This window comes from Ambystoma mexicanum, chromosome 13 (genome assembly GCF_040938575.1).
Source record: "Ambystoma mexicanum isolate Mex_15411 chromosome 13, UKY_AmexF1_1, whole genome shotgun sequence".
Lineage (NCBI taxonomy): Eukaryota > Metazoa > Chordata > Amphibia > Caudata > Ambystomatidae > Ambystoma > Ambystoma mexicanum.
The window spans coordinates 111,296,318-111,321,774 of NC_090938.1; the positions used below are offsets into that span (position 1 = coordinate 111,296,318).

General features: G+C 44.1%; 1 protein-coding gene across 1 annotated transcript in view; it reads right to left on the bottom strand.

The window, feature by feature from the left end:
* The window catches only part of LOC138520949 (AMP deaminase 1-like), a 2,571,753-nt gene that overhangs the window by 2,307,891 nt on the left and 238,405 nt on the right, over positions 1-25,457 (bottom strand). The window contains exon 2 of the mRNA XM_069633401.1: positions 11,252-11,471. Within this exon, the coding sequence (XP_069489502.1) occupies positions 11,252-11,471 (220 nt within the window). The remainder of the gene's footprint in view (positions 1-11,251; positions 11,472-25,457) is intronic.

Below are 25,457 nucleotides of genomic sequence, written 5' to 3' on the forward strand. Positions count from 1 at the left end.
CGTCTGAATTACAAAGGTAGAGCCATAAAAGTATGGTCTAAACCTCTTCAGAGACCACACAATGGCAAAACATTCACGCTCTATGGTTGCCCACCTTGTTTCTGGTTCCTTCAGTTTCCTACTGATGAAGCAAATGGGGTGCTCCCTATCTTTCTCATCCAGTTGACTAACCTATATCTATATTGGAGGCATCTGTCTGCACAATGAAGGGTTGGTGATAATCAGGAGGTCTTAGGACTGGAGCTTGACAAAGGGATTTCTTCAGGCTTTCAAAGGCTTGAGTGCACTCCTCATTCAATCTAACCTTTTTAGGGAATTTTGGAGAGGAGATCACATTCAAGGCAGAAGTTATGGACCCATAGTTCTCTATGAAATTCCTGTAGTACCCAGTGAGACCTAAGAAAGCTCTGACTTGGGTTGGAGTAGTAGGGGTGGCCCAGTTTTGCACAGCTTGTACTTTGCTGGGCAATGGCCTTATTTCACCTCCTTCTACCTTATGACCAAGGTAGACCCCTTTACTCTGACCAATTTGATATTTGCTTGCCTTTATGGTCAGATGGGCCTGCTCAAGAGCCTGCAAAACATATCCCAGGTGATGAATATATTCTTTCCATGTAGGGCTGAACACTGCAATGTCATCCACGTATGCCATGCAAAAGTCCTCCATCCCATTCAGAACTTGATTAACCATCCTTTGAAATGTAGCAGGTGCATTATTTAGTCCAAAAGGCATAATCTTAAACTGGTAGAGGCATGCTGGGGTGGAAAATGCAGTTTTCTCCTTGGCATGGTCTGTCAGTGCTATTTGCCAATAGCCTGAGGTTAGATCAAATGTACTGAGGTACTTGGCTGAGCCAAGTCTATCCACCAGTTCATCTGTCCTTGGCAACAGATGGGCATCCGTCTTGGTGACTGCATTCAGAGCTCTATAGTCCACACAGAATCTCAACTCCTTGCATCCTGCCTTTGGTACTAGAACAACTGGACTAGACCATGGACTTGTAGATGGCTCTATAACCCCGAGATCAAGCATCTTGTTGACCTCTCCTTTGATGTGGGATCTCACACGCTCTGACATTCTGTAACCTCTGCTTTTCACAGGTAAACAGTCACCAGTGAGAATATCATGCTGGCCCCAAGGGGTCAAGCCTGGTGATAGTAAAAATAGGGAGGCAAACTGATTCAACAGAACTTTGCACTCCTCCTGTTGTTCAGAAGTCAGCTGAGAAGAGAGATTAACTCCTTCTATTTGTTCATCTAAGGGTTGGCCTCTGAGGAGATCAGGTAGAGGTTCACTTTCCTCTTCCTCTTGAGCTGAAGCTAGAAGAAAAGCTACTACTTCTGGTCTCAAGACATTAGCCTTTAAACGGTTGGTGTGAAAGACTCTGGGAGCCTCCTTAGGTCTGCCTAAGTCCACCAAATAGTTCACCTCTCCAAGTTTGCCCACAACCTTGAAGGGTCCTATCCATGTGTCCTGCAAGGCCCTCTGCCTTGTTGGCGCCATAACTTATACAAGCTGGTCTTGAGTGAAACTCAACCATGCTGGCCTTCTGGTCATGCCAATGTCTGACCAGAGCCTGACCTGCTTTTAGGTTATCACTTGCTTCTGCCATCATGTGTGACATTCTCCTCCGGAGACCTATCACATAGTCAGTCACTCTGACTGGCTTGGGGGAAGGAGCACTCTCCAACCCCTCCTTGATCAGGGCCAATGGACCTCTGACTAGATGGCCATAGAGAAGTTCAAAGGGACTGTAACCAACTCCCTCCTGAGGGACTTCTCTATATGCAAAGAGAAGGCATGGCAGTAGAATGTCCCACTTTTTCTTTAGGAGTTCTTCTAAAGCACCTATCATGCTCTTCATAGTACAATTAAACCTCTCTACCAGTCCATTTGTCTGTGGATGGTAGGCTGTAGAAAACTTGTAAGTGATACCACAATTTTTACACATGGCTTGCATGTAGTGGGACATAAAACTGGATCCCCTGTCAGATATCACTTCCTTAGGAAACCCTACTCTAGTAAAAATACCAAGTAGAGCCTTAGCCACAGTCTGAGCCATAATAGTTCTCGTGGGTATGGCTTCTGGGTATCTGTTAGGGAGAATTCTCTCTTTAGGCTGAATTTCCTAACCTAGTGAGTCCCCCAGCAGCTTTGCTGGATTTCTGGAGTTTGTTTTTTTTCTCCTGCCAAGAGTAAGACTCTTTTTCTCCCACTCTTGGACATGATTTAAGGTGTTCCTTTGACTGCTGATGTGTTTTATGGGCTATGGGGTCCTTTACTCCATAGGGTCTCATGTGTTTTTACTATGTGTGTTACACAGCACCCTCCGTGCAGTGACACAGGGGTGTCATAGTGACACCCCACCATAGACTCCATACCCTGGGACTGACTACTGTCTCCCAGGGCATGTAAAGTCACCATTGGCTTTACTAGTCCCAAATTATTAACAGAAACCGGTACAAACCATCATATTGTGGACATACTGGTCGGGGCAATTCGATTGCCCCGGGGTCTGTTAGTCGAGGGGGCACGTCTCCGTCCCCCCTGATCGAGTTTTGGCTGGTGGCAGTGGATACTACTTTTTATATTCGACCGCGAATATATCCCTATGGCATTTTCCCATTGTTCGAGGATACCAACTTTAATTATTTAATTCTCATAGCCTCGAACATACCGCCGGTTTATTTATTTAATATTAATTCGCCGGTTGGTATTTTTTGCCAGGACTCGATTCTAAAATGGCGTTTGGGTTCTCTTCTGTGACTCCAACCCAAGTCGAGCCCTTTGTTCCACTTTTGGCGGATTTCTCCACAGAAGCCTCCAAAAGTGGTGCCACTCTGACTGGGTACCACAGTGGGTGTGGGAGGGGGTTTAGGCACCCTGGACTGAGTTACCTTGGTAACTCAAGTCGCACTCTTGTGTGATTGGCCCAAGTGGTGAGCCGGCCGGCTCACCATTTAGCATGTTTGATTGACAGCTAGGCTGAGTGAATGGGGGTGTGCTGCATAAAAGCAGGGCTTTGGGGACTGGAACTTCAGAAGTCGCCACAAGACCTGAGAATCCGACGAGGAAGAAGCTGAGCCGACCTACCACGACGACACCACCGGTGGAGCCCTGCGGAACCGACTCACCACTTCCCGACGACAGAGAAGATCTCCCGGCTGGAGAGGCTTCTTCCCCAGACTGGTGGGCACAACCAGTTTACCTTCTTTTCCTGGCATCCCAGGACGTTTTGTGGTCGAATTGCCTGTGCCAAGCACCCCGGCAACCGGATAGCCACTTACCACTGGACCGCGAATAAAAGGACCGCTCCTTTTACCTGAGAACTCCGCGGCTGGTTTCTTCCCTGGCAGTGCAACGGACTCCTGTCTTCCTCCCCGACGAGATCCTCTCTTCCCCCGGACGAAGCACTGACTTGCATCTGCTGCCAGGAACAACTGCCCCCGCTGGAGTATTCTCACCACTTTAAGGTACCGTGTCCGCCAGGCCTCCCTTTCTAAAGATTGCTACAAGGTAATAATAATCCCTTAACCTTTTGGACTGGGCTGGCCGCCTTGACCATCTAACTGGTCCCTTTCTTTGGCCAACTCTTTTTGAACCTTTTCAAGACTTTTGTGCACTTCAACCGTGTGACCTTGGACACATTTCGTTCTGATCCTCTTAAAGTGGATCCGGCCTTCTGAACTCTAACTTCACGGTTTTACTTTGCCTTCCTCTCTTGTTGTGTTCTTGTGAAAGTGTTGGGATCTGTTTCAAATTATACTCTGCTTTTCTCTCCCTTTTTAAAACGAATTATTAGAGTGCCATCTGCGTTAAGCGCTCAATGCTGTCTGAAAATAAGTGGGGCTTTACTTAAGAATTGTCTAATATTCTTTTAAGGGAGTGTATATCTTATAGTGACCGTGTTTTTGAACTGCTTAACATTAGTGCCTGTGTGTTTTACTAGATGTGGTTTTAAATAAATAATTATATCTCTTTTACACCAAGCTCTGGTCAGTGTTTACTTGTTCTACTGTGTTCTTTTGACCTATTGTGAATACTCTGTATACTGCCTAACTCTTCTTGAGGGAAGTCTGACTGCTCAGCCACAGCTACCAAGTGAATCTGTGTGGTACAGACTGCTACCAAGTGGGTTTACTGCCAAACACCTGTAGTCTTAAATCTTTTGCAGTGGTCCCAGAGGGAAATGCACAGGTTTCTGCCTAACGGTATCTTGTAGCATGATCAACTACAACCAGGATAAACCTGTTCCCTGAAGATGTGGGAGGGTCAAGGGGACCGACAATGTCGATGCCCACCCTCTCAAAAGGAACTCCCACCACTGGGAGAGGCACCAGGGGTGCCACATTCTTGGCTCTACTCTCGCCAGAGGTTTGGCAAGTGTGACAGCTCCTACAGAATTTGTCAACTTCTGAACCCATTTTAGGCCAATAGAAGTAGAGAGAGAGCCTTTCCTTGGTCTTCTTGAAACTCAAGTGACCAGCCAGAGGTATCTCATGGGCTAACTGTAGCAACTGGAGTCTGTTAGCAAGGGGCACTACAATTCTTTTGCCGTCCCCAGGGATAGACTCAGTTGGTTCCCTGTGGAAGAGGCCATCTTACCAGTTTAACCTGTGCTTTCCAACTTCTTGCCCATCAAGGTGGTTAGCAGCCTGTTGTCGAAGACCTACAAGAGTAGGACACTCTCTCTGTCCTTTGCTAAAGTCTGCCCTGTTGGGTTCACCTTCTGCCAGTAAAGACTACAGCTCAGGATGGTCAACAGGGTCAAGATCTCCAACTAAGACAGTGTCTTCCTCCAGATATGATTCTTCAGATACTGGCTCCACCACTCAAGGTTGCACATCACACTCTGCTTCGGCAGGTGTAGGAGTCACAGGTGTGACTTTGGACAATCTTGGGGTGTCCTTGTTGGTAGTGCAGTGGTGCTGTCTGACTTTTTCTTGGAGGTCTTGGGTTTGCCCTTTGCCTCTGTTTTCTTAGAAATGGCAGTAGGCAACTCCTGTGGAGTGGGATTGATAGTTTCCTCTATCAACTCATCTGGAGAGCCACTCAAGTTTCTCCCCTTTGCAGACCTAGTGAGCTCATGTTTCCTTTAACTTGGAGGACTGGGGGTGCTTGACACAACTCCAAGTGTTTTAAGGTCATTACCCATCAGGGCTGTTCCAAGCACTTCACTCTGCACACTAATAGGTATTTTGACAGTCATATCATTACACTGGATAAAAGCTGGTAACTGGGGGAGCATTTGCAAAGGGCCTCAAGCTAACTTGGGGAGGCGTTTGGGTGCCTTAGCAACATCCTCCACCTTGAAAAATGATTCATCCACCACAGTTATGCTGGCTCCAGTGTCTCTGATGGCAGGGGTTTCCTGATCATTCACAAGAACACTATATTTATAATACTCTTTAGTATTATCTGGGATGGAATTACAGACATCTAAATTCTATTGTTCCCACAAGCCCAGGGACACTAAAGAAAGACTAGCTGAGACTCTCATGGGTTCATCAGCCAGTAGTTGAAAGTTTCCACTTGCCATAGGTACTTCTTCCTCTGGGGAGAAGGCTAAGGAGACAGTGTGGACCCCTGAAGGTTTACCCTTGCTTCTGGGATCCCCATTCACATGGTCAGTTGACCCACAAACATAACATTTCCCAAATGTTTCAATGAATGGGGGTTTGTTCTGACCTCCATCTGGTTTGGGTCCAGATGGTGTACTAGCCTGATTTGGTTTCCCTTGGGGTTTACCCTTATGTTGCTGTTTGTGGCCCTCTTTTGGTTTGGAGGTATTAGAATTCTCTTTGTTATCTTCCTTTGACTGTTTCCCCTCATCCTTTTTCTGAGTAGCTCCAGAATCCTTGTGAGTAGCCCTGTTGGCAACCCACAAGTCAGCAGCCTTAGCTTCTTTGGATCTATCTCCTTAGAATCAGCCAAGTGCTGTCTGAGCTCAGGAGAGCAGACATAAAAAATAGACTCCAACATAACAAGACTTCTCATTCCTTCATAAGTGTTAACTCTGTAACCCTTAATCCAACCATCTAAGTTTTTCAAACATTCACATACCCAGGTAGCCCAAGGGGTACCATCATGCTTTTTGAGGGTCCTAAACCTCTTAAGGTACTAGGAAGGGGTCTTCCCATATCTAGCCATTAAAGCTAGCTTCACACACTCTTAATCCATCCTATCCACCTCCCCCAACTCCATTACAACATCAGATACAACACGGAGTTGCCTAGAGAAGAGCAAGGGAAGCAATTGATTCATTCTAAGACCTTGAATACCATGGTTATATTCAAACATTGCCAACCAATCCAAAATATGAAGCTTAACCTCATACATACTCACAAATTCTTTAGGCATACAGAGTCTCCTAGGACTGGAAGACCTATAAGATCTGGGAGAGAAGCATTTTCAAGAGACAATCTTTTCATTTCTAGTTCATGATTCAACTCCATTTCCCTGAGCTTAAGTTCTTGGTGTTTGTGTTCAGTTTGAGCATTTAAACATTTGAATTCCAGTTCAAGCCTCATTTTCTCTAGAACAATAAATTCAGGACTGAGTGTAGGACCTGTGGGGGTCCCAGTGGACAAGGGTTGAGATTGCTGAGCATGCAAGGGGGCAGAGAGGCTTACATTCAGAGACCCATCTACCTCTTCCAACTCATCATTGACAGACATATTATCATCCTCAATTCTTTCCACATTTGCTAGAGAGTCAGGCATTTCAGACCAACTCCCCAGACTTTGGTTCTTTAACAATTTTTCAACTAATTCAATCTTTTTGTCTTTGGCAGAGAGTTTCCTTCCTTTACACATGTTTCTTAAATAATCAGCAGTGTAACTCAGGAGGGTCTCCTGACTGTGGCTTTCCATATCAGGCATGATTAATATTGCTTTTTAGTGATAATCAGGTAGAAAAGGCTTAAGGCCAAGGTCAATGGGTCAAAAGTGTTTGCTCAAGATCACACAGTTCAGGGTAATTCGCTATAAAGTTCGTGGCACGGTTTCCGGACGAGGTTGGTTGATATGAAAAGTTAGTTCAAAGAGAAGAGAAGGACAAGCCCTCGGATTGGAGAAAGATTTCAAACACTTTCACTGCGGTTGAACGAAACGATCAACCGGATTTGCACAGTACCTTAAAACAGAGAGGAAGCTGTAACTGAGGCGGACGTTCCTGGTAGTTCCTGAAGGCTCACGTTTCCTGAAGCGACTGTCGGACTGACACGAAGTAGGAAGACTGGAGGGTCCTGCACTACCCAGGGAAGAAACCAGCAGCAGAGCAAACCAACTAATAAAATGTGCGCTCCTTAAAACCCAAGCAGGGTCCGACCTTCCTGGCTATCTGGCCCACTGTAGCTCTGTACAGCAAATTCGACCCGAGGAGGGGTCCTGGCTTGCATTTTGGGCAAACTGGTTGGTCCCACCAGCTCAAGGGAAGAAGTTTCCTGGAGGATCTTCTCTTTAGTCGGATTCTGAAGATTCAGACCTGCAGCAGGGCTTCACCGGGCGGTTCAGTCATTGTAGGGGTCCTCTTCCATCAGCTCCTCGTTGGTTCTTTCGTTCCAGTGGCGACTCTGCCTTAACAGTCCCAGAGACCTGCTTTTTATGCAGTTTTCCCCCATTCATATAGCCTGGCTGTCAATCACACAGCAGGGTGGCTGTCCAGGCAAGGACAATCCCCTCAGCCAATCAAACAGGAGTGCGACTTAGGTTACCAAGGGAACCCATGGCAGAGATACGAAGATCCCTCCCTCACATCCTGCCTACCTAGACTTTCAGGCGCCTTAAGGAGAGCTACTGTGCAGAAGCCCGCGAAAAGACGGCGAACAAAGGAATCATCCCCGGTTTGGCACGCAGAGAAAAACATGAGAAAGACTTTAACAAAAAGAAATGGCGAATAAACCCAGGCGGAGCCAAAATAAAATGTATTTGGTCAAGCGGGTTTACATTCGAGGCTAATATAATAGCCTGAAACAATACCATGGTTATATAAGATAACCGTGGTAGAAAAGTTAGGGTGGTTAACCACTGCCACCAGCCAAGTCTTGTAGTAAAGGGAGCCAAACAATGCTCCAAGAGACACAGACAAAAAGGGATAGGAGTTAACCCTTTCCAATACTCCATGTATGATGGGTTGTACTGGGTCTGTGGTTTAAAGTGACTTAAAATACGGTGAATGGCAACCTTACCTTTTCTGGGGAACAGTAGTCAGCCCCAGAAAATGGAGTCAGTGGGAAGTCTCAAAGACAACCCTGTGTCACCGCACTGAAGGTGCTGTGTAACACACATGAAAAATATGAGGCCATGGAGTAGGTGAGGCTCCAGGGCTCAAGATCACACAAAAAGTGAAAACACACACAGCAAAACACATGTAAGAGTGGGAAAAAGGCTCACACTCTTACCAGGTGAAAAAATAAATCCTAGAAATCCAGCAAAGCTGCTAAGAGACTCATTAGGTAAGGGAAATCAGCCATTTATGAGAATTCTCCCTAACACCGAGGAGGCTTGAAACACGTTTTGTCTGGAATTTCACTTAAAATAACCTTCATCATTAACATTATTGGACTCGGTTAGCTCCCAAAAACCATACAAAATCTTCATTCAACCAGTGGTCGAAGTGAACGGGAGCGGTCGCGAGCGGTGCTACTACACTTTTTTTTAATTACCTTGTACAGCTCCTATACTTTTATTTTAAAAAGAAACCGTTCTGGGATGTTTTTGTTTTAAAATAAAAGTGTAGGAAGAAGTTGAAACCTTCACTTTCACTGCACTGCACTGAACCTTCCCTTAAACAGCAGGTGCAAGTGTGAGAAGGGGTGTATTATGTGTGGGAGGGGTTGTGGCAATGGGGTTTGTGGGGAGCAGGGGCAGGCCACCAGGAAACATAGTTCCACTACTTCTTTTCGTACACTTTGGCCACTACATTGAACCAAATCCTCACCCAGCGCCGTTGTGATTTTTTGCCAAACCCAATTCTGGACTTAGGGCACCGTCTCTCTTGAACCCCATCACATGCAGCAGGGTCTGACTACAGGCTGTACTGATCAGTGCAGTGATCTACAAATACTAGTGTCCTACCCTTTCTGCTTAATAGCCACATGATGGTCAGTGTGGAAATCTGCCAGAATGCAGTTGGAATGAGGTTTACACTCTTTTTAGTCTTAGGGGGCATTGTAAGCGCTGCCGAAAAGCCACACTATTGGAATGGAAAGTGATGATAGGAGATGGGGCAAGGGAAAGAACACACAACCTGTAGGTGTTGTTCGGCTGTGTGTCAACTTCATGCAGACCCATGGCCATGCTAAGTTCTTGGAGCATTCGCTCCTCTCCCCAGCCCTCCTCACCAAAATCACAACCACAGGGAACTCTTTACTTTTCAGATGCAATAGAAGCATTTAAAAGGCCTGACCATCTTCAAAGAGAATGTCAACATGAACATCATCATTGAAATATGGCCTCCTGCACCCTGACATATGCCCGACTCCTTCCTAACTGCACACAAGCCTGCGAAACTCTGCACACATCTCCCCAGGCTTCCACTAGCAAAAGAATCCCAGCTTTCCCAGCTTTATTCCCGTGCACGCTGCAAGCTGGCAGCCTACTGCAAAAACTCCCTTATCTACTGCATCATCTATTTTCTCACTGCTTGACTCTTCTCTGCCACTAGACAGATGGCTGTGGTTGGAGTGGCTGATATCACAGTGCACAGGAGCGGACATGCGCAGCGCAGCTCCGCCCATTTAAGATAAGACAGTGTAAAAAAAGACATCCACAACGGCAGCAACCAGTATGTCTATTAATAATGTTATGTGTCCTCACACGAAACGCAGCGGACCGTCATCCATGCTTCATAATTACCACCGGCCAAGCAGTACCCATGCAAGTAAACGTGGAAAACTCACAGTGTGCCTGACGTGGTCTTAGCACCATCTAAAAAGGCACTGCAAAGCAACAGCAATGTTGATGATCCAAGTGCGGTGAATTAGTCTTAAAAGGTAATTCTAATGCAGACCTCAACATTTGCACTTGCCAGTGGCAAGTTATAATTGACTTTTACTCTTAGGTGAGAAAGAAAAGGTGTGCTGTGTGTGTGGAGAATTGAGGGTGCAAGTGACTTTTTACAACTGGTCAGTACCTAGTAGCTTCTAACTTGAAATGTTTACCCCTGCTCTAAAGTCTCAGAAATATGTGCTTTAAAGTGCTGTTATAAAGCTCAACTTTTACCATTTTGGCAAGGGGCCCGACCACGACTTGGGCGGTAGCCCTTAAATGCGGCAGTAGTGGTGTTACCGCCTCATTTGAGGGTCCGCCCAATCTCGAGTCTGGCCTGTTTACCCCCAGCTCCGAGCTGGAGGTATACACGGCTGAGAAATTCCCATTTGTGGCACAATTACCGCCAGCAGCATTACCACAGAGTAATTGTGGTGAGAATCCCCCATGGGGGAGGGGGACTAACAGTTAATGATAAGGATAATGATGTGTTCTTTATATAGCGCCTTAATCCAAAGCGCTTTACAGAGCATATATTTACATACAATATCACCCAACCGAAATTGGTACTCATTTATCGACCTCGGAAGGCTGAGTTGGCCTTGCCGGAATTCGAACCTGCGCTAAATCCGCTGAGCTATCTTATCGGCTAATACCGCCAGACCGGTGGGTGTTAACGCTAATAAAGTTGGGAGGTCTCTCAGCCAAGATACCGCCCAACTCGTGATCACATGTCTGAAGCTTATTTACAGGGAGAAGAGTTTAAATGCAATGCAACCGACATAGGAACGTGCCAGGGTATCCTGTGAGATAACATTCACTGTTACCCGTTAATCGCCAGGCACTGTTTTGTGAACATGCTTTTAGTAATCAATGATGTAGTATCATGGGGCTCATAAATGCTGTATACCATTCTCCTCACCTGTAACCTTAAACATTATTATTTCATTGCCTTGGCTTATGCACCACCCATTTCTCTAGGTCATACGGATAAAGCTCCCTTACCAATGACGGCTTCTACCATTTGGCCTCAATAAGATGTCCCAAGGTTTACCAAGGTAATGGAAGAGTTAACAGGATACCAGCTGAACTCGGATCTCAAATTTCAGTTGAACTACATTGCTCGTAAGTAAGCATTTTTGCAGTTGGTATTTTGTTATTCCTAATCACAGCAAATATTTACAGTGAGGTTTCCAGTAAAAGTAAGAGGTGGTGCTTGTTGATAGAGTAAATTGTTAAATGGTGAATTTTCAATACTTACATAGCACCTTGTGCAATTAAGGCAACTACAAAACGATAATCTTTTAAATATGTTTCAAAATCTGGGTAATGGAAGTCTTTAGGCTCATCCTTTTCGGCAGCGGTTTTATCAGCATAAATGTACACAACTCCATCTTTCATCTTGGCTTGATAGTCAAGATTTTCCTGCAGATTATCTGTTCTGAAAGGATCCTCTCCCTCTTTGACAGGAGGTATAAAATCTAATGAATAGAAAAACAAACAGAACATTATGCATAAAATAACCATCTACAAATCCAGTACATTCTTATTGAAATGCATCGCTCATCCAGACTAGTCATGTCCTATTAATCATGGATATTTCAGTATCTAAAGCATGTTTATCTTCCTCTTTATCTCATACGTATTCTTGCACTTGAAATGTGACACACGAGTCTTGATTCACGTCATTCCCCATGTAAGACGGATGGATGGCTCAAGTTCTTTATGGTGGTTTGGGCCTCCACTTTAGAAATATTTAGCTTCAACAATATATCTACCTCAACCATGCTATTTCTTATGGAGAGAATTTAGGTGAACCATGCACCACAGAATAAATCACCACGACCTTTCATGGTTCGTCAACGCTACAGAACCCACATGCATGCCTTTCTGCAAACACATGACGCTGCAGGAAAGGTTTCTTACCTCCAACGATAGTTCTCCAACATGAGGGTTTGCTTCTTGTTCAAAGGCTTTCAAATAATTCCAGCAGATTTTGGAACACTTAAGTTTGAAGTTCTAAAAATGTTTTTTTTTCTAAAATGGATTGTGTAGTGGTCGTTATTAAGGAATAGAACTCCTCAGTGCTCACCTCAACGGAACACTAATAATGGCTTGCTTAGCAATAGCTACTGCAAGTCAGGACTTTTTGATTCTTAGTGGAGATATTTCTCTTCCCGAAGCAGTGTGTATTGGTTATCAATGAAATAATGGAACACATGATGCAGAGCAATGAATCCAGAAAAAATATTTCCGTGTTCTGCTCATGGGATATTCATTGTATTTTGTAACCTTTCAGTTATAATAGCATGCCCATATCTAAACCTATAGGGACCAAGGATCTAGGGGAGGAAATGAGATTGGGTAATAGAAATTGCAACATAAGAAGAGCTGAAAAAAATACCACTTAAATAAATAAAATATTCTTAGTAAGATTTCTGCTACTTACGGAATGGCTGCAAAGGCAATGAAACCAAATCAAGGTACAGCACAACAGATCTATCTAGTTGGGATTCAGCGCAGATTAAACTAAATCTGCACCCTTTCCTTTGCTTGATTCTGCTCTAGGTCTGTTCCAGTAAGCCATGGACGGGCCCTTTATAAGGACATTTTTCAGAAATAGATCGGGTTGATTGTTTGAATATCGAGTGGCTCAGGTTTTCAGTTATAATGGGCAAAATAGCTGCTTAGAGGTTCTGATCTCTTTACTGTTATCAATGTAATATCCAGCACCCATTTTAGCTCAAATGTAGGTGTAGGGACTACTTAGCAGGTATAAGTGGATAGGCAAAGAAATTATGATTTACTCACCAATGTGACTACGATGCTCTGATTCCATAATTTCTTTACTCCTAGTCATGGAATATCTGGGTCCAAGGGCTTGGGATCAAAGTCTGACCAACACTGCTCAACCCCTGAATATGTCCCCATTTACATTGGAAGTAATTGAAATCATGTGCCTAAGAGGTTAAAAGAACGAAGGCAGTCAGAATGTGTAAAAGAGTGTTCAAACCAGTTCACTGCTCTCCCCTTGACACAGTCCACCCGGCTTCTCATGCTAGTGTTTCATTAGCAAGTTATTAAGTACACTATTCACATTTTGTTTCCCAGACTGACAGCAGTCCAGTTAAAAACTTTTCTCAAACCAAATATGGTTCAATAGCCCAACAGCTCTTATGAAATTAGACAACAATATTTTTATGAAAGTATTGTTCTTGTAGCTTTAAACTGGCAATAATGCTTGCAACATATCCTTAGGCACCTCCAGGTTCATGAAATGCAAATGTGTTTTGAACAGATATTCATCCGGAAAGCAGTTTTTGCTGCAGGTCTCCCATGCGGCTACGACCATTAGGCCTCCACTGGGCAGGGCAAGCTCAGACAGCAGGGCAACATTGGATATAGTGAACCAAAACTAGCAAACTACCTTTGGGAGTAGGAAGCTTGGATTAGGGCAGTAGGAGCTCCCTTCAAGGCTGAGGGCAAGCATATAAGGACCACTATACTTACTGATTGAATCAGATTTGTCATTTGAAAACAAAGTTGAATTTCAGCAGTGCTCAATCTCATTTTTACCATTTGAAGAACACTAAATACGTTTCTGGCGATTGCACACAGTCTTAGTTTTACTAACAACTACTGGATTTGCGGCTGATAAGTGGACTTTCGTGCAAAGTCTAAAGTCTTGAGACTTGCGCATGGTGAAAGCATAGGCAAAATGGAAGAACAATGTAAAGCCAATTTTACTCCTAATTGTCCAGATAAGTTCTTAAAAATCATAAAACAAGCATATGTTCTACCTACAAGACGAGGCTCCCTAATGTTATTAAATATTTTGCAAGGACGTACTATATTGAAGGATTGTGTGGAAAAGTGACAAAAAGCAAGCACTCTTCCATTGTTCCATTCACTAGACCAATCTCCACATTCAAGTTGTATCTTGGGGGTGTGGCCAGCGAACGACGAATGCAGAGGTGAGGTTCCGGCGCTCCTGCCCCAGGCCACACAAGAATCTGGCATAGATCCTGTTAAAATACATCCTGAAAGCGAAACTTGACAGGATTGTGTTTCGAAACATCCCAGGAGCTAAATTGGCGAGTCGGCGGGCACGAGACGTCCTATCCGTGCTGGTGTGTGGAGAAACGCAGCGAGGGAAGGCGTCCGAGGAGGAGACTGCAAGATGTCCACCACCAGAAGGATCAGGGACCAGTACATTCAGCGGGCGACACACGGTGCCCCCCTGAGGGGTTGCAGCAACCTGGACACCCGGGCGAGGTGTCTGGAGGAGTGAACCCGCGCGGACATTGCGCAGCCGAGTGAGGGACACGTGAGAAAGGTTCCTCGCAGCGCGGAACGACTGCGACGTGAGGAGGCTGCTGCCCTGGAGCTTCATCCCCCTCCATGCTGTTTTAAGGAGAGAGGAGTGCCGCAGGGGAAGAGAAGCAATCGGAGGCAGCAGGCAAGCACAGACCGCGATGATGGAGTGGTAGCCCTCAAGTGGACGCACAAGAGAGGTGAGGAGAGACACAGGGGCAGGCGGGCAGGGCCGATCAGAGGAAAGTGACCCCGGGCAGCAGCGGGGCACAGCAAGGAGGAGGCCACCATAACCCTGTGGGGGAGAAGCGGGGAACGGCGCCAACCCCCACCTTCGCCCCCGAGATCCTGAGGAGGAGCGGGGGCCACAAAAGCTAAGAGGGACTAACTAACTGGGGAAAAGCCATAGCATAGGGATAAGTCCCTGCTGAATGTGAGGACACAGTAGCTGTGTTGAAGCAACCCCACCAAGGCACACACAGACCTGACTCCACAGAAGGAACAGGAGTCAGGGACACGTAGACAGGATCAACCAAGCGGAAGTGGTCCGTGTGGTGAGAACCCCAGCAGTGAGGAGTAGCAGCCCCCCCCATCAGGTGTTTATGTTTATGTTTATTGAGTTTATATAGTGCTTTAATCCAAAGTGCTTTACAGTATAACAACAAGGTACAATAATGAAAGAAGCATATTTACAAACGTGTAACAAACCAGTGATACAGTATGTAGAACAATTTACTAGTGGTTTCAGTGTCCAATTTGAGGTCAGCGGGGGGGAAGGAGGGAGGAGAAGGGAAGGGGGCAGTGGGTATGAGGGGGAGAGAGGTAGGGAAGGAGAGTCGGGGGAGTGGAGAAGAAGGGCTTACAGGGAGGAGGGGAAGGTTGTGTAGGTAGGGGTGGATTGGATAGGTAGAGGTAGGGAGTTCCAGTGGAGGGGGGGCAAGAGTTGGAAGGAGCGGAAGCGTGAGAAGGCACATGGGGTTGGAGGTACAGTGAGAAGGTAGAGATCGGCTGAGTGGAGAGAGCGGGAGGGAGAGTAAAATGAGAGAAGGGAAGAAAGATAGGGGGGGGCAAGGTCATGGAGAGATTTGTAGACAAGACAGAGGAATTGAAATTTCAGTTGTGAGAGGAAGGGAAGCTAGCCGAGTTGAGAGAGTGAGGTAGAAATAGAGTCTTGAGGGCCAAGAAGACAAAATATGGATAGAGGAGTGGTAGATGGATTTTAGGGGAGTCAAGTGAGAGAAAGGGAGTCCAAAGAGGAGAGAGGGGCAGTAGAAGAGGCGGGAGAAAATAAGGGAGGGGATTAGGAGTTTAGAAGCGTGGAAGGTGAGAGAGGAGCGGATCTTGCAGATGTTGAAGAGGTGGTGCCGACAGGCACGAGAAGTTAGAGAGATGTGGTTGGAGAAGGAGAGAGAGGAGTCAATATGGAGGCCACAATTGCGTGCATGGGTCGAGATGGGGAGATTGGAAGGGGGAAAGTGGATGAAAGGGGGCGAAGGGGAGAGAGTTTTAGGAGGGACGAAAATCACTTCGGTCTTGTCCGTGTTGAGGGAAAGAAAATGGGATGACATCCAGTTTTTTATGGCCGTAAGGCAGGAAGAAAGAGCGTGGTGGAGGTCGGATGTGAAGGAAGAGAAGAAGAGAAATAGTTGGGTGTCATCAGCGTAGAAGTGGTGGGAGATGGCGAAAGAAAAGATGACGGGGTGAAAAGGAAGGAATAGAGAGAGAAAAGAAAATGTCCAAGTACGGATCCCTGGGGGACACCATAGTTTAGGGGGAAGTTGGAGGAGGTGCGGCCACCTCAGGAGACAGTGAAGGATCGATTGGAGAGGTAATGCTCTCAGTTATGCACCTCCTCCTTGACCTATCGGGGGCCTTTGACCTGGTGGATCATGCAGTGTTATGCAACCATTTAGCGTCCGCCGTCCATTTCTCAAGTGAAGCTATAGCATGGGTACAATCCTTCCTAGCTAACCGTACGATGAGAGTGTTTTCCCCTTTAGCCGCAGTGGACCCAATTCACATCACTTGTGGTGTCCCACAAGGCTCATGTGTCTCACCGACAATGTACAATATCTTCACTAAGCCTCTCTTCGACAAACTTGACAGATTGGGGGTAACCTACACAAATTACGCGGACGACACGCAGATCCTCATACCACTATTGACAGATTGGGGGTAACCTACACAAATTACGCGGACGACACGCAGATCCTCATACCACTATCGGGCAACTTTGTAGAAGACACAGCTTTAGTAAACAAGATTTACCTCCTCATTCAGGCATGGAAGGCCTCCCACGGCCTCTGCCTAAAGGATGACAAAACAGAGATACTGTTCTTGGGCTCCGACTCCAACCTTAAAAAACTTAGCCCCAACTATCTCGCCTACAACATAGAGTGCAATATAATTAAGGTGGCAACTGAGGTAAAAACACTAGGGGCCTCATTACGACCCTGGCGGTACGGAGTGAAAGGCGCCGGCGCCGTTCACTCCGTACCGCCGCATTACGAGTTCCCCTCACGGGACACGGTAAGCACGCGTGGAAAAACCAGGCATGCTTACCGGATCCTGCGAGGGGAAGAGGGAGCAAACAACAGGCCATCTCGTAATGGCCCGTTGTTTGCTCCCTCTCCCATTCCCATTCAGCCCTATGGGGGCTGAAATGGGAATGGGGAAGGACCGTGTACGGGTCCTTGGAGGGAGGAATTACCAGGCCTTCCGAACTCGGAATGGCCCGGTAAGTCCTCATTCCGAGGACCCGGACCCCGATGCGATTTCGGCGGCAGCCATGCCGCCAATAGCGGCATGGTTACTGCCGAACTCGTAATGAGGGCCTAGGTTTCTACCTTGATTCCACCTTATCTCTCAAAAAACAAGTTAACACCCTGGCCTCCTCTACAGCGTGTATTAACAAATCAGGCCAAAACCCAATGTTTTTTGTTTTCGGGGGAGCAAACTCGCAAAAGGGTTGAATCACAAGGATCAAAGGAGACAGTACCAGGGACCTGGTACTGAGGAGTTGCTTACCCCTCACTACTCTATATCAGAGCAAGGTTGGATATAATCCTAGTCACACATACATATAATTATCTAACAGTAGTCATTCGTGTCAGCCAGACAAAAGACCGAGGAGGCATACCTGAGAATAATTTTAATTCAAAATTCAGAACATTAAAAAGCTACAGAATACGACATGTGTACAAATATAAAACAAGTGGTGTGAAAAACAAAACATATAAGGCAAGGCTTCGGGGGGCAGAGAGCCTTAGAGAGAAACAAAAACAGGTGAAATGACTTGATACACCTTCATTTTCTAATACAAAAATGTTGCAAAATGGCAAAATTTAGCATTTGCTGAGATATAAAGTGTCGACATGTTTCGGCCAATCGTCATATGGGACATTTTCTCAAGTGTCCATACAGAATCTAGTTGTAGTGGCCATCATCAGGACAAGACATTTCTTCAAATACAGCCTTATAAGTGATTCGATGTGGGTATCACGCACATCTAAAAAAATACACATATATATAAAAATTAATCACAATGCATGAAAAACATTTACATATATCTTAAAACTAAGTAACAATAACAATGTAACCTTTAGTCTTAAAAACTACCCTATATAGGCTGTTTTAATAGGCCAGCATATTTTTTGAAAACACACTCCAATAGTGTCATGTGCCCCGAACACATTCAAATACATGCGGTGCAACATATCCCAGGAGTTTTCCAGTGGGAGCATAAATTTGTGTGACATAGAAAAATTGGATCCAACTCTTACCAGTAGCTACTGAATAGAGTGTGATCAGTGAAAAAACCATCCATGGCTCTTGTACAGACGAAAGTATAGCACGATCTACTTGCTACAATGGTCGTCCAGAGGATTCAAAGTACACTCTACATGAACGAGAAAATTTATTCCCAGTGTTAATTTCATTTTATCTCATTTTAGGCCCAAAACTGTTTTTAATATAGTTTAAGGCAGTATGTGCTGTTGGCAGTCACTAAACCACAGGTTTACATAGGTTGACATATTTTCTTTCTAACCTAGCCTGAGAACAACTAATTATAGGATATTTTAACGTAATTACTTCGATATTTATCATTTAAATGGTGTCAAAAAATGAAAAAACAATGAAAAAACAAATGTATCACAGGTCAAAAGACTAATCATCTATCCTAACAAAGCATCAGAGTTATTATTTCAAAAAGGGGAGAAAAAAGAGGAGTATGGCCCTTGTACAAGAAAAAATGTATCGCAGTGCACACCTTTGATATTCCAGAACACAGTCGCCAGCGGTTTTTTAATGGGCTACGGGCACGGTTGTGTCAACGTTATGCAGCCAAGTGGAATTTATACCACGCAAGTCCGAGACAGTTAAACGGTTAGTTCGCAGAAAATCTGCAAGATGTAGAAAGAGAACTAATCAGCTTAGCAGCTCGGTAGAAATCGAGCACTTAACTTTAAACACGGTAAAGGACCGACGCTTACCTTAATATCCTGCAAGGGCCTACGGGTCCTCTTGTCCTCACCGCTGTGTACCAAGTGGTCAGAGCGGTGTTGTGGGAGGAGGCTTTTAAATACGTGTATCAATCACGTGATATTGGGTAGAACCTTTTTTTTCTTTAAAGGTACAGTGTGTGTCCCCATCTGATACGGGGGAAGACAACCTGGACTGCAATTGTCCAAGTGTAGAGATGTTCCACGGAGATATATACACACAAAGTAAATTCAAAAGTAAATTAAAAAGAAAGCCCTGGGACGATGGAGTGTCCCAACAGGAAAAATATAACTCGAAACACGTGATGTATACACGTGTTTAAAGGGAGCTGATGAAAAAATGAGTCCCGAGGAGAGGTCTGAGCGTATTAGCGTCAACCCCTCACAAGGTAATCAAATCACCAAGGGTCAGAAAAAACGCACCGGGGTCGTAGAATGTCCGATGGTGAAGTGTCTGCAGATTATTTATCACGTCACGTAATCAGGTTATTCCATTCCACCGAGGAGTTGAGCCCCTGGTTTACCGTATTTAGCGTGTATATCAACCTTTGTTCAGCCCGGCTGAGAGACAAATCTCTATTTCCTCCTCTAGGTGAGGGGGATATTTTTTGAATTACAAACCATTTGAAGTCCGTGTAATGGTGCTTAGTTATGGTGTAATGGGAGACCATGGGTTTATTCTCGGTTTTGTTCTTTAGGCATGACCTATGTTCGCAGATTCTAAGTCGAACAGTGCGGCTAGTTTTTCCTATATACAATAGGTTGCACGGACATTTAATTCCGTATATCAGCCAATCTGAAGCACAGTTGGAGAAAGATCTCAAATTCCAAATTTTGCCGTTTAGGTCAATGGACTTACAATTGTCTGTTAGGTCACAAACTGAGCAGTGGCCACATTTAAAATGGCCCACTACAGGAGGAAGATTCCACAAAGTGGATTATGCTGAAAGGGGGCGGGTGGCAGGGTACGTATGGACCAAAAAATCTTTAACGTTTTTTTGGCGCTTGAAAGCAAACCTCGGTTGTGGGGGACTAAACTCATCCGTAGTCAGGATATGCCATTGTTGTTTAATCACTTTGCGCAAAGTATTGCTAATGGGGCTAAAAGTGCTGATGCACGTAATCCTGTCCTCTTTTGTCGAGGGTTCATGTTGAAGGCATCTAGCTCTATTAGCATATTTAGCTCTTTTATATGCTCGGTTAATGCATTTATTAGGATACCCCCTAGCAGACAGGCGCTGTTTCAAGTCTCTGCCTTCTCGGGCAAAATCTTCTAGATCAGTACAGTTTCTTCTGAGTCTCAGAAATTGCCCAATAGGTAGGTTCTCACGTAAACTTCGAGGATGAAAGCTGTTATACCTGAGGAGAGTATTCTTATCTGTGGGTTTACGGAAAAGGCTCGTTTTAAGAGTCCCATCTTCCGTTTTAAAAATGAGAAGATCCAGAAAGGAAATAGTGGTGGCGTGAAACATCATAGTGAATTTGATGTGTGGGTTATGGTTATTGAGCCATTCTAGAAAACAATGCAAGCGGGGAAGATCCCCCTGCCAGATCATAAATACATCGTCTATATAACGGCACCATTTCAAGATATCTTTTTTGAAAGGATTAGACGAATGGTAGATGGAAGTGGTTTCAAAATGATCCATAAATAAGTTAGCTAAATCTGGCGCAAAGGTTGCCCCCATACTTGTACCATGGATTTGTTTATAGAAGGTCCCTTCGTACAAGAAGAAATTTTCTGTCAAAGCGATTCTAATGCATTCCATAATAAATGGTGTGGGTACTTTTAGCAATGTATCAGTACGTTGATTTAAAAAGAGCTCCATTATTGTAAGACATTCTCCTTGTGGAATGCTTGTATAGAGCGACGTCACGTCTAAGGTAACCAGGAGATCATTGGTATTGAGATGGATCTCGGAGACTAAATTAATCATACTGGTGGTATCTTTTACATAGGAGTTCATGTGTAGCACAAAGGGTCTAAGGAACCAGTCTGCATAGATAGAAAGTGGCTCTAGGATAGAATTGATGGCTGATACAATAGGTCTCCCAGGTGGAACCAATGCATTTTTATGGACCTTGGGGAGGAGGTAAAATGCAGGGGTGACAGGTGATGTTTTTATGAGAAACTGATGTTCATCCTGATCTATCCATTCCTCTTGCAGAGCATGGTCCATCAGGCTCTTGATTTCTGCACCGATGGAAGCTGTAGGATCATGATTCAGTCTACGATAAAAATCAGGATTGTTCAGTTGGAGCATCACTTCTGTGGAATAAAGTGTGGTATCCCAAAGAACAATTCCTCTGCCCTTATCGGCGGGTTTTATTAGGAAAGTCGTGTTCTTTTGTAGAACATCAAGGGCCAGCCGTTCACTATGGCTCAAATTGTCTCTATGGTGGTTTTTGTCTTTTAGGAGATGTTTTGTTTTTTCTAAAATCTTATTTTCAAATGCTAAAATGGCCGGGCTAACCATAGCATTGGAGGGAGTGAAGTGTGAAGGCACTTTAAGGCCGGTTGTACTGGGTATTTTAGTAGAGGATAAACCATCTTTAAAGAAATATTTTAAACGAATCAGGCGAAAGAATTTGTGTAGTTCAACCTGAGTGTCAAAATCTTTGGCTCTAGTAGTGGGGACGAAACTCAGTCCATTTTTCAGGACCGATGTTTCTGCCTCAGTAAGAATGTGGTTTGATAAATTGAAAATCGGAATCACCAATTCTGAGGGGGACCCCTCCAGTTGCGGGTTTGCATCCGTGGTGGCCCCTGTTGCCACTGACGTGGTCTCCTCCCTCGCCCTTGAAAAAAAGGTTGGTTGTTCGGGTCGGGCCCATTTGAGGTAGTGGGATTATCGGAGTCACTGCTTGATGTGGTATTGGAAGTATTAGAGAAACTCACATATTTGTTCCTAGGGGGACCTGTGGTTCTTTTTCTGCTTTGTGCCTGTTTGTTTTGATCCTCATAAAAGGAGGGCACCAAATATGGATACATGTTAGTTTCCTTATAATTTTCCATATCTTTTTTGTATTTCCAAATTTTTTTATCTAAAGTGAACTTTTTGAATTTTACTATTTCTTTTTCAATTTTTGTAAGTTGTTCTTTAATGTCTCTTATAAGGTTATCGCCTTTCATCTTGTTTTCAAGAGTTTCAATTTCCAATTTTTGTTTGGTGGACTCTTCTGCCGAGGTATCGATAATCAGAATCAAATAGTCACGTGAGCATTTATTCCCAACAGCACTAAATTGTCCTTTAAATTTGGTGTTATCTAAAAAAAACCTTGGGATATTTTTAACTTGTAGACCTTCAGGAATGATGCCTGCTTTTAAATAGGCTAGCATCATCTGTCCATGAGATTCCGTGCGGATCAGTTTTTTCTTTTTTTGTAGCAATAGATCCAATCGTCAGTTTTGGCGACTGGCGGGGCATTAGTTGTATCCATAGCCACTACCGTAGGTAAAGTTATCAATATTTGGTAATATTCTTCCGAGAATGACAAAATATTGACACTCTCCATCTTAGTTTTAGACACTGTGTACCATGTGTGTCTGTCTCAAAAATAACCAATGTCGGCTATCAATGAGGCCTTTCAGCCAAAGGGCTGTCCAAAAGGTGTATTAACAAATCAGGCCAAAACCCAATGTTTTTTGTTTTCGGGGGAGCAAACTCGCAAAAGGGTTGAATCACAAGGATCAAAGGAGACAGTACCAGGGACCTGGTACTGAGGAGTTGCTTACCCCTCACTACTCTATATCAGAGCAAGGTTGGATATAATCCTAGTCACACATACATATAATTATCTAACAGTAGTCATTCGTGTCAGCCAGACAAAAGACCGAGGGTAGAGAGAGGAGGCATACCTGAGAATAATTTTAATTCAAAATTCAGAACATTAAAAAGCTACAGAATACGACATGTGTACAAATATAAAACAAGTGGTGTGAAAAACAAAACATATAAGGCAAGGCTTCGGGGGGCAGAGAGCCTTAGAGAGAAACAAAAACAGGTGAAATGACTTGATACACCTTCATTTTCTAATACAAAAATGTTGCAAAATGGCAAAATTTAGCATTTGCTGAGATATAAAGTGTCGACATGTTTCGGCCAATCGTCATATGGGACATTTTCTCAAGTGTCCATACAGAATCTAGTTGTAGTGGCCATCATCAGGACAAGACATTTCTTCAAATACAGCCTTATAAGTGATTCGATGTGGGTATCACGCACATCTAAAAAAATACACATATATATAAAAATTAATCACAATGCATGAAAAACATTTACATATATCTTAAAACTAAGTAACAATAACAACGTAACCTTTAGTCTTAAAAACTACCCTATATAGGCTGTTTTAATAGCCCAGCATATTTTTTGAAAACACACTCCAATAGTGTCATGTGCCCCGAACACATTCAAATACATGCGGTGCAACATATCCCAGGAGTTTTCCAGTGGGAGCATAAATTTGTGTGACATAGAAAAATTGGATCCAACTCTTACCAGTAGCTACTGAATAGAGTGTGATCAGTGAAAAAACCATCCATGGCTCTTGTACAGACGAAAGTATAGCACGATCTACTTGCTACAATGGTCGTCCAGAGGATTCAAAGTACACTCTACATGAACGAGAACATTTATTCCCAGTGTTAATTTCATTTTATCTCATTTTAGGCCTAAAACTGTTTTTAATATAGTTTAAGGCAGTATGTGCTGTTGGCAGTCACTAAACCACAGGTTTACATAGGTTGACATATTTTCTTTCTAACCTAGCCTGAGAACAACTAATTATAGGATATTTTAACGTAATTACTTCGATATTTATCATTTAAATGGTGTCAAAAAATGAAAAAACAATGAAAAAACAAATGTATCACAGGTCAAAAGACTAATCATCTATCCTAACAAAGCATCAGAGTTATTATTTCAAAAAGGGGAGAAAAAAGAGGAGTATGGCCCTTGTACAAGAAAAAATGTATCGCAGTGCACACCTTTGATATTCCAGAACACAGTCGCCAGCGGTTTTTTAATGGGCTACGGGCACGGTTGTGTCAACGTTATGCAGCCAAGTGGAATTTATACCACGCAAGTCCGAGACAGTTAAACGGTTAGTTCGCAGAAAATCTGCAAGATGTAGAAAGAGAACTAATCAGCTTAGCAGCTCGGTAGAAATCGAGCACTTAACTTTAAACACGGTAAAGGACCGACGCTTACCTTAATATCCTGCAAGGGCCTACGGGTCCTCTTGTCCTCACCGCTGTGTACCAAGTGGTCAGAGCGGTGTTGTGGGAGGAGGCTTTTAAATACGTGTATCAATCACGTGATATTGGGTAGAACCTTTTTTTTCTTTAAAGGTACAGTGTGTGTCCCCATCTGATACGGGGGAAGACAACCTGGACTGCAATTGTCCAAGTGTAGAGATGTTCCACGGAGATATATACACACAAAGTAAATTCAAAAGTAAATTAAAAAGAAAGCCCTGGGACGATGGAGTGTCCCAACAGGAAAAATATAACTCGAAACACGTGATGTATACACGTGTTTAAAGGGAGCTGATGAAAAAATGAGTCCCGAGGAGAGGTCTGAGCGTATTAGCGTCAACCCCTCACAAGGTAATCAAATCACCAAGGGTCAGAAAAAACGCACCGGGGTCGTAGAGTGTCCGATGGTGAAGTGTCTGCAGATTATTTATCACGTCACGTAATCAGGTTATTCCATTCCACCGAGGAGTTGAGCCCCTGGTTTACCGTATTTAGCGTGTATATCAACCTTTGTTCAGCCCGGCTGAGAGACAAATCTCTATTTCCTCCTCTAGGTGAGGGGGATATTTTTTGAATTACAAACCATTTGAAGTCCGTGTAATGGTGCTTAGCTATGGTGTAATGGGAGACCATGGGTTTATTCTCGGTTTTGTTCTTTAGGCATGACCTATGTTCGCAGATTCTAAGTCGAACAGTGCGGCTAGTTTTTCCTATATACAATAGGTTGCACGGACATTTAATTCCGTATATCAGCCAATCTGAAGCACAGTTGGAGAAAGATCTCAAATTCCAAATTTTGCCGTTTAGGTCAATGGACTTACAATTGTCTGTTAGGTCACAAACTGAGCAGTGGCCACATTTAAAATGGCCCACTACAGGAGGAAGATTCCACAAAGTGGATTGTGCTGAAAGGGGGCGGGTGGCAGGGTACGTATGGACCAAAAAATCTTTAACGTTTTTTTGGCGCTTGAAAGCAAACCTCGGTTGTGGGGGACTAAACTCATCCGTAGTCAGGATATGCCATTGTTGTTTAATCACTTTGCGCAAAGTATTGCTAATGGGGCTAAAAGTGCTGACGCACGTAATCCTGTCCTCTTTTGTCGAGGGTTCATGTTGAAGGCATCTAGCTCTATTAGCATATTTAGCTCTTTTATATGCTCGGTTAATGCATTTATTAGGATACCCCCTAGCAGACAGGCGCTGTTTCAAGTCTCTGCCTTCTCGGGCAAAATCTTCTAGATCAGTACAGTTTCTTCTGAGTCTCAGAAATTGCCCAATAGGTAGGTTCTCACGTAAACTTCGAGGATGAAAGCTGTTATACCTGAGGAGAGTATTCTTATCTGTGGGTTTACGGAAAAGGCTCGTTTTAAGAGTCCCATCTTCCGTTTTAA